Source organism: Annulohypoxylon truncatum, assembly GCF_022578515.1.
Source record: "Annulohypoxylon truncatum strain CBS 140777 unplaced genomic scaffold F4807scaffold_49, whole genome shotgun sequence".
Taxonomy (NCBI): Eukaryota; Fungi; Ascomycota; class Sordariomycetes; order Xylariales; family Hypoxylaceae; genus Annulohypoxylon; species Annulohypoxylon truncatum.
The window spans coordinates 172,097-180,888 of NW_025953835.1; the positions used below are offsets into that span (position 1 = coordinate 172,097).

Genomic DNA, 8,792 nt, shown 5'->3' on the forward strand with positions numbered 1-8,792 from the left:
TAGTTGACCCGAGAGTGGTCGGCGAAAGATGACAGATAAAACGAAGATAGATGGCGGTCGAAAGTGGTAGGGAAGATTAAAAAAAAGAGGGATGGAGCAACAAAAAGAAGGCTGAACGTATCAATCGACTCCTGCTCCAAGAAAAAATGGGATGTAAGGTGACGCGAGCTTGGGCGGTAGGTCCCACTCTTTTAATTCGCGACGCGGTTGATCGGTTTAATGGGCTCGATTACCTAATAGGTACGTACAGTTCCCCGGACAGCCCCGGAATATTGCTTACATAAGACCTCCCCCCTTTTCCCCCTTTTTCCTCGGTAGGCAGGTACCTTAGTAAGGATGAACGGACTGCGAAATATAAGGTTTTGATAGTAGTTGAGAGAAAGCAGCAGCCACCGAACTATTCCTGAGGAGTCGTAAAGGTATCATTTGTTTGTGAAATTTCTGTCAGATCTTCATTACTAGGTACCTTGTTGTCTTCGTTCATGCTGCCTATTCGGTAGTAAGAAATACTAAATATAAATCATTGTTCTCCATGAACTACCTATTCTGAGGCAAGGTACCCCAGATAGCCATCACAGTTTTCTCTACCCCCGAGTTCATGACCCTCACCCAAATTGTCGTCCATAATCAGTGTCATACCCACTATCATCTTCTGGGTCGTCAATTGAGGGAGGAAGTCTGAAGCCATCGCTTGGGATATCCTCATCCTTACCACCATTCTTTTCTATATTACTGGTATCGTTGCCCTTCGATGAGTCGCTAGTCATGCCACTACCGGAATTAGTCTCAGAGTTTGATGAGAAAGAGTTAGAAGAAAGGTCTTGCCTGTTCTTGTTTTCTTGAACATTACTTTTCCCTGATGAACTCGACGACGAGGACATTCTCGCTAAGAGAGAGATGACCCCTTTTCATCTCGGTTGCGTTGTCTACGGCTCTTTGATTCTAATATATGTGCGAAATATGGACTGTGTAAAAGCTCATAAGTGTCCAGGACGAGTTGATACAGGGGTACCGTAAAGAAAAGGATGAAAAGCCATATGTTCTCAAAGAATCTTACTCCAAGTCTCAGAGTAGGATATTGAGACTAGACACAGATACAATAACGAATGACAGAATTGATTGCGGGTACTATGAGTAGATTCCTAGGTACCTAACAGTCATAGTGTATCAGACATGCTACCCTATCTAGGAGTGTATGTGTACAGGACTCACGGGTCCTACCAGCTGCCGGAACATTTTATCCAATACCGGGCACTTGCCTTATCCTGTTAAAAAGTCAAACAGCAATCTAATCATAGTCATGACTATGATAATGAATGATACCGTAACGTTCATTGTCTTGTCACTCAAGACCGAAGTGGATCCATTCTCAATCAATTACGTCTCTAATAAACACTTCGATGTCTATCTTTTCATCAGATATCGTCACTCCTTGGGATTCATCATTCAATTATATACAGGTACTTATAGACGTGTTGTTCGTACGAAACATTCAGGGAAAAATGGGGTATAATGGATTAGTACAAACACGAAAGGTTTGGTCAATTTACGCTCGCGGGGCTGCTTGCAGAAACTGGCGTCATTGGAAAGGTGTAAAAACCCTAGGGCTAGCCTGAAGAACAGCCTTTATGAGTACAATGAATACATTCACACACCTTGATGTAATGTAAGGCCATTCGCAATTCGTCTATACCAAGTGGCCAAAAAGACGGGGTTGCACCTTATCTAGAGCCAGTTCTTACAGTGCCGGCTTGGGCGAACCCTTCTTCCCCGTATTCCTTTCCAGGCTGACGATCATAGCGACGTGGTGACTGAGCGCCACTATCTCGCCCTCCACATCTCTGACCAGCACCTCGAGGTCAAACTTCCCGTCCCTGATCTGCTTAGAAGTAACCCGCACCGCCAACCACTCCGCGCCCTCCTCCGGCAACAGCTTTTTCACCTCGAGGTTCATGACGACCGTAGGAAACCACAGGGTCGCGCGCTGCTGGTCCCTCTCACGCACCTCTTCCGCCTTAGCATCCGTCGACCCCTTCTGCGACGCCTCGAGCAGCGCCCGCAACTCCGGCGCAGCTAGGAACGTGTGCAGGTTCACCGGAAACGAGTCCACCACGTACGCCAGCGCGCCCTGCGTGACACGCTCCCCGCTCGCCGAACAGATCCACATGTCCAGCACCCCCGGGGCTAACGGCCCCTGACAAGGCTCGTAGAACCGCCAGTTCAGCAGCGAGCGCTGCACCGCGGCGACGGCTTCCGGCACTTTGGTCTCCTCCCACGTCCCGTCCGCGCCCTTGCTCTTAAGTGCCTCGAAGTCCGGCACGGGAGGGAGGGCCGCGGCCGGCGTTCCTTCGTAGCCCGTGGGCAGCGACATGCCGGCGAAGGCGCCGAAATTAATGTTGGTCGCGTAGGCGAGCACGACGCGGCGCGAGACGGAGGGCGTGATCCATGGCGCGTTGGGCAGAAGCGCGCCTTGCCACAGCGTTACGTGCACGGTGGACAGCTGTCGGCTCAGCTTTACGTCGTCGATTACGATGATGGCTGGGCCGACGGCGGTTCGGCCGGGGAATTCGAAGTGTGCGGTTAGCGTGTCGGGTTGGTTGCGCGAGGAGAGGTGGGCGCGCGCCGCGGCGAGCATGCAGGAGCCGGCGTAGCCGCCATTGGGAACTAGAACGGACGGCGCGAAGTCAGAAAAGCTATAGCGAGATAATCATATAATGGATGATCTCTTGAGGACAGCGTACCTGCGCCGATACAGAACGTCTCATTAAGATTAGCTCTGTACGTGTGGGAGTCTAGCTTCTCTATCTTTGTAGCCTGGGAAAAGGTGAAGAAGCCATCTTTTGGTTTATTGGAGGTCATCATGGAGACTTGGGGTTGTCAGGCGGGGAACAGCGCAAAGATAGAAGCTAGGAACGGCGAAAATCAGGCGGTAGGGCCAGCCTAGCCTTTAAAATACAGCGCCATACTCCCGGTTTTTTAGCGCTATAAGCTAAAGGCTGCAGTCTACGTATAGCGCACCACCCCTGTATAAAAATGGGTTGAATGATTATGGTTAACATCCGGTTTTGGCGGGAGAATATCGACGTAGTTTACAGCAACAGCAAGAACATCAAGGTTAATATTAACCAAAGAAACAGGATGCTTTCCCTTTCCTTTTGATACACATATAAACAGATATTGCCCGCACATTTTCACTAACATCTATTACGATGGGTCACTTACCAACGTTTGAGAAGCTATCGCCTCACCAAGACATCTAAGCAAGAAGGTCAATAACTGCTGTGTCGTACCTATGCCGGCTAAAGTGATCATTGGAACCAATATGGCTATGAATGATGAACAGGGATACCAAATTCTACACGACGGGTTTTGTTCTTTTGAATTGAAGGTTAAGTCAAGACAGACGAACTGCGATTACTTGAGCGCTGTGTGATTATGGCACGGGATTTTCGAAGATGTACCCAGCCAATCAGGAGAATCCAGCCTCAATTACATGCTAAGTAACATGTAAGCCGCGTGGTTTTCCAAGACTAGGTAAGTTCCAAAAGTACCATGCTTGAGGCACTTAGATTTTGACGTCTTTTCTTGCTGTGACGCTTAAGGCCGGATACCTACATCCCGACAACTGTGAGTAGATAGGTGTAGGATAGGTAGGTGCTCAGTGCAGCTTCTAGTATCTAATGATGTTCATTTACAAAGACATCTATCCTATAATATACTCCAATACAGCGGTAGTTACTATCGATCCCATTGCTATGGACCAGAATTCTTTGGTAAGCTCCACTTGAGATCGACCCCTTTCATTCAATCTCATACATATATATTTCTATCCATACCCCTTTCAATTCTAGACCCTCCTTTCCTAACTGGTATCTTCTAACAATATACTGAATAAAACCCATTATACCACCTAACCAAGCAAGTTCTGCTTACCTTTTAACTGCAATTACGTGCCGGATCTCAAACTTGGTAATGTCATTCGAGGGAAGCTCGTCGTCTAGTTCGTCGATTAACGCTTCCGTTAACTTGTACGGGTTTTCCTCGCCGACATGGTCTTCACCACCGCTTTCAGTCCACCCATTCTCGCTATCCCAGAAGAACGACCCTTTCGGTACGCTCTCAAACTCCCACCGCTCCGCTGTACCAGCAGGTATCGGGGTCGGCTCCTCATTGACGACAACCAGGAGCACTTCCATATGGTAGAAATATCGGAACATTCCCGATATTAATGCGTCCTCTTTGCGGAAGAGTGCTTCCGGTATAGCAATGCGCGTGGGCTCCGTTTCGATGCTCACGAGCTGCCCATACAGGTCCGGCTCCCACAGCCGGTCGTCAGGCTCGCAGCGGAACTCGTCCCATTTGTCAAAGGGGACGAACAGCACATCACGAGATGGTTCGAAGGGGCGCCAGAAGAGGGGGTACTGCCCGCCCTTGCGAGGCCGCATCTTGAAGCCTTGTTCGCGAGCCCACGCTAGGGCGATGTTGCGGGCCTCGCGGTTGACAAAGGCTAGCGGTAGCTCGAATTGGATATCATCTAACAGGTCGTAACGAAACTCGAAGTTCAGGTTGTGCTCGTCGTTGGAAGGGTCAAATCCCTCGTCCGACTCTGTTAGACGTCGGGGCCGCCAAAACCCTTTTCTGTAGATGAAAATGGCTGGCCCGAACTGGCCAGGTAGAGCGTCATGCCATATCTGATCACGTAGTTCAGGGGGTAGGCAAGAGAATGGCGAAAAGCTGGATGAGTTGGCTTCTGTTTCTGTCATGATCTTCGGTTTGCGCGGTTCATATCCGTAGTACGAGGGGTGTAAAAGTGTCAACGGAATAAGAGAGATGAGGACGAAGTTTGGAGTGGAGCTCTAGAACTCGAATAACTTGCTATTGTACCTTTCTAATAATATTTCACTATAGCAAAATTGGTGAATCTTGACTATAGGTGATGTAATGGTGCTGTTGGTAAGATTTTGGTCGATCTGCATAACAAAGAATTAAAGTGGAGGATCAGACGATTGAAAGGGGGATTAGGCGAAATCTAAAATAAGAGCAGGAATAGCTAGCTGGTATTGAACTAGGCGTTCCCCGGAAATATTTCATCCCATCTACCTACCTAAGTAGGTATCCTGAATTTCACTTGGGTAATGGAAGCTTACCAGACTGCCGGGGTAGTCTCGATCGATGGGAAGTGATTGCCATCCGGCCGACAGCTCCATGTGGGGAACCGGGAGCGGGGATGAGGCACGTCAACGTCGTTGAATTTAGCGTGAGATTCCCCTTGCATTAAGGAAGTAGCAACGGTCAACATCCCACTATACGGTCTGCCTCACTAATTAAGTATTTACCTAAAAGATATCAAAGATATCTCAGTGTACTTAAAGACTCATTCGTCATATAAATGCTGAATATTAACATAATTAGGTATCAGATTCATCCATGGATGGATATGCATAAATCGTCTGAAATATCTAAGGCTTAAGTAATCACCTCAAAACGTGATAGCGTCTTCGGTATCATCCGCCCTATATCCCCTGCAATCCACCACGTCTCATCCTACATCGTGGCTTTTTGACAATCATCGGAAACGAATTAATATGATTGGTCAATTTGAAAATAAACAACTTTGAAATCCGGTTTAATGAAGTCTGCCGGTCTTCCAACGTTTTGAGTTAACTATAATTACCAACAACTGCTAGTTATGGGCATAGCCTTTAATATATGGGCCTTGTTTCTATACTCAGCGCTTAATCTTTGGATATCTAGACCCATCTCAACGACCCAATATTAGCGCCTCACAATAAATGCCATACTATTTCGGCAAGTAACAACCGATTGAAACCTTTTAGCAATGCAACATAATCCTTAGGGCACAGCACAATAGAGCGGTAATTGAGTGTGTTTTACGTCAAATAACTAGATTTCCGAACTATGCATGCTCCACATATTCCTGAAAGTTGCTATTATAGATCTTGAATTGCGGCGTGGAATATTAACATCAAACAATACGCCTCATGTATACCCCGCTATATTCCGCCAGGGACATGGAAATAGCTTCCAGTGAAGCAACTATCACCTACGGGTTCCTCAGTCTAAAGATGTCTAGGAGCCCGCGAGCCCCTGTCGTTGTTATCAATTTGAGGATAGCTTGCTCGCAATCATAGACCATTTCAGGAGTTAGCATGTGGAGTAACCACAAGAAATCCTAAGCACCTACTCAAAACATCTCGCTACAGCTGACTATTCAGCCTTCTTCCCGTATCCACCCCTATGATCTTCACCTTACTTTCCATGTCTTCATCCCGCCTTCTCCTAGGGTTATACGGCAATGTAAATGCTTGTTCATAGGATCTTCTCAAGTGAGACATACCCAAGCATTGTGGGTATGAGTTCGCAGGATTCTCTTTGGATGAGAGCTCTATGGAGCATGGTATCGGATGAAGGCAAAAATCTGGGATGAGTTCAAGAGCAGATAGCCTCAGGGTAGGCGGAAGAAGAATATATAAACCATCAAGATATCCCGAGTAAAGGCAATCTTCACAACACTCATCACAACACTCACAACATCCACAATACCTTCAGCAACCTACAAAGCTATCTCTAGGAACATATCCAAATTTACAGATAACTACTTCTCAGCCAACTCAAGCTTCCTCACCAACTATCCTCACCATCCAATCCATCAAAATGTTCAACATGAAGGTCCTCTTCTTCGCTTTCCTGCTCCTTGCCACTGATGTGCTGGCCGCCCGCATCAACTACAGCGCCAAGTACCACGACGGCAAGAAGGTCGCCCGTACTTCTAAGAACGGCGAAGTTGCCGACAACGTAGCGCAATCCATCCTATCCGGAATGCACACGTGGTCTGGCGGTGCCTACCAGGCCGGAATGTCCAAGTACGGCTTCATCCAGATCACCAACTCTCAGGTCGCCGCATCCAAGGGCGCAGCCAGCGCGCAGGTGCAGCAGATGCAAACCCTCATCCACCAGCACGCCACGGCCAGCGAATAGTAAGTTCCCATATGCCTTTCCCGCGAACGGGCAGCCTTTTGATAAGAATGCTAACATGGTCAGAACTCCGCGTGCGAACTACTACCGGAACTAACAAAAACTCGGAGGAAAAGAAGGATCAAAGGTAGCTATTAGTCGTTGTATGGAGTTCTCTACCTGGTAGAGTTTCAGCTCGGCCGACTATCAGCGGGTTTCATTCGTTTTGTATCATTACTGTAACATCAAAGGTGTATATATGTACTCATGTATATAGGGGCTCGTTTCCTTGATGTCAATAGGTAGATCTCTGGTTTAGACAAATTCACATTTTTATGCTTCATCTGTAACGAGCGCTTCTACTCAGTACCTAGCACATACATTCCGATAAAGCTAAGAGTAGAGCCTTACCCTAGCCCCTGGCCCAAATAGAGTAGCCCAAAACTTCAAGTCAAGGTTGCAGTTTCTTTAACATTTAATTGATAGTTAAGTACATCTATGGATTAGTAGATCTAGGCATGGCTCCCTAGAATAACTTCTTACTCGTACTTATATATCGAGTCACCTTTCGGCTTAACCGCTCAATGCCACTGCGGAAGTTCTACGTCACCAATGCATTAAGCTTTAGACGGTATGATACGTTCTCTAGTATTGTCATCATACTACTAATTTAGTCAATTAAAGTCCTCAAAATCTACTACTATCAGTAGGTAGCAGTGAAAGTCGTATTACTTCAATACCATATTCCCCTCAGGAATTAATACCAAAACGATATTAATGAACGAATTACAAATCCCAAGGAAACCTTATCCTACAAATCATATTAGGTCAATATTTTAAGAAAGAAGTTTAGAGACCAATCGCCCACCCCCTCTCTCATCCTAGGTATAAGACAAGGCTCTCAGTCTCTCCCCTCTTTTACATTGTTCTCCTAGGTAACTCCTCCTAGTAAACCGCTGGTATATACGGCCTCCAGTATCCATAAGACATATCAAGGCACAAAATCTTCAGATCTTCAAGATATATGTTAGCTTTATTTCTCAAAAGCCACCCTAATCAAAATGCGGCTCATCAACGCTCAGACCCTAGAGCTAGCAAAGTTCCTTGAAGGTCGAACACCTGTACAGGTGAGTAAGTTATTCTCTTTCATCGGTAGAGTGAGAGAAGCTTCATTTGAGGATTTCAGAACTGGACAGTACGGCTCACAACATAACGGCTCTAAAAAGGAAAGGGGTTCCTGCTCTCCTGCTAATGGCAACGCAATCCAAGAAACTTGGGGCGACACCTGTCGTATTGACAAGAAGAGCGTGGTCGAACTCAGTGAATCTATCAACTATATGTTCAAGTGGTATCGTGCTCCTCAAATCTGCTACGTCTATTATCTCTTCGACATAGGTGGTGCGATGCCTGATCAAGAGCCTCAACCTCACAAATTCAATGATTCACTCGGGGATGAACGTTGCAAGAGCTACTTGCGCCAATTTGGATTGCATTCTTCTCGAAGACATGGAACTTATTGGGATCTAAGTCCGATTTAATCAGCATATTGGTCATCCATTACCAGGATACCATCAGGTTGGAGAGCTTGTCGGCAAGTGTACCTAGAAGACTATTAAGGAGTTAGTACCTCTTTTTATAACGTTAGCGACGATTAGGTTAGGGAGGGTTGTTAGGGTGCGACAGCAAGGTATGCGATGAGGGGGGGGGGGGGGGGGGGGGGGGGGGACAAACAAAAGAAGAAACAAGTATGGAAGGGAGGTTTTTTTTTTTGTAGGTTGGGGTTTTAATAAATGGTCAGCGGGGGTTGGGGTTTGTGA

The 8,792-nt window shown here is 46.8% G+C and overlaps 5 protein-coding genes across 5 annotated transcripts in view; 2 read left to right on the plus strand and 3 right to left on the minus strand.

Moving 5' to 3' along the window:
• Positions 1–309: 309 nt before the first annotated feature.
• Positions 310–1,285, minus strand: F4807DRAFT_445114 (uncharacterized protein). Its single transcript, XM_047999707.1, has 2 exons — positions 826–1,285; positions 310–771 (listed from the first exon to the last, which is right to left on the minus strand). Exons 1-2 carry the CDS (start codon positions 879–881, stop codon positions 606–608), a joined length of 222 nt encoding a protein of 73 aa, XP_047849468.1. The 5' UTR covers positions 882–1,285; the 3' UTR covers positions 310–605.
• On the minus strand, positions 1,286–3,186 carry F4807DRAFT_445117 (thioesterase family protein). Its single transcript, XM_047999708.1, has 2 exons — positions 2,742–3,186; positions 1,286–2,664 (listed from the first exon to the last, which is right to left on the minus strand). The coding sequence occupies exons 1-2, from the start codon at positions 2,860–2,862 to the stop codon at positions 1,739–1,741; spliced, it is 1,047 nt and encodes a 348-aa protein (XP_047849469.1). The 5' UTR covers positions 2,863–3,186; the 3' UTR covers positions 1,286–1,738.
• On the minus strand, positions 3,187–5,299 carry F4807DRAFT_445119 (uncharacterized protein). Its single transcript, XM_047999709.1, has one exon. It carries the CDS (start codon positions 4,761–4,763, stop codon positions 3,930–3,932), a length of 834 nt encoding a protein of 277 aa, XP_047849470.1. The 5' UTR covers positions 4,764–5,299; the 3' UTR covers positions 3,187–3,929.
• Positions 5,300–6,675: 1,376 nt separating this feature from the next.
• Positions 6,676–6,999, plus strand: F4807DRAFT_465185 (uncharacterized protein; the record flags this gene model as incomplete). The annotated part of the gene is made up of 1 exon (XM_048002244.1): positions 6,676–6,999. One exon carries the CDS (start codon positions 6,676–6,678, stop codon positions 6,997–6,999), a length of 324 nt encoding a protein of 107 aa, XP_047849471.1.
• A 788-nt stretch (positions 7,000–7,787) lies between these two features.
• Positions 7,788–8,792, plus strand: part of F4807DRAFT_445122 (uncharacterized protein) — a 1,188-nt gene continuing 183 nt past the window's right edge. Inside the window, exon 1 of the mRNA XM_047999710.1 lies at positions 7,788–8,584. Within this exon, the coding sequence (XP_047849472.1) occupies positions 8,037–8,513 (477 nt within the window). The 5' untranslated portion in view covers positions 7,788–8,036 and the 3' untranslated portion in view covers positions 8,514–8,584. The remainder of the gene's footprint in view (positions 8,585–8,792) is intronic.

What these genes read in the sequence shown, in the direction of transcription:
- F4807DRAFT_445114 (XM_047999707.1), bottom strand. Translation starts at nt 881, where the DNA reads ATGTCCTCGTCGTCGAGTTCATCAGGGAAAAGTAATGTTCAAGAAAAC. An exon ending in GTTCAAGAAAACAAGAACAG is followed by an intron (nt 772 to 825) that starts GCAAGACCTTTC and finishes TAATTCCGGTAG; the next exon opens with TGGCATGACTAGCGACTCAT.
- F4807DRAFT_445117 (XM_047999708.1), bottom strand. Translation starts at nt 2,862, where the DNA reads ATGATGACCTCCAATAAACCAAAAGATGGCTTCTTCACCTTTTCCCAG. An exon ending in GACGTTCTGTATCGGCGCAG is followed by an intron (nt 2,665 to 2,741) that starts GTACGCTGTCCT and finishes CGTCCGTTCTAG; the next exon opens with TTCCCAATGGCGGCTACGCC.
- F4807DRAFT_445119 (XM_047999709.1), bottom strand. Translation starts at nt 4,763, where the DNA reads ATGACAGAAACAGAAGCCAACTCATCCAGCTTTTCGCCATTCTCTTGC.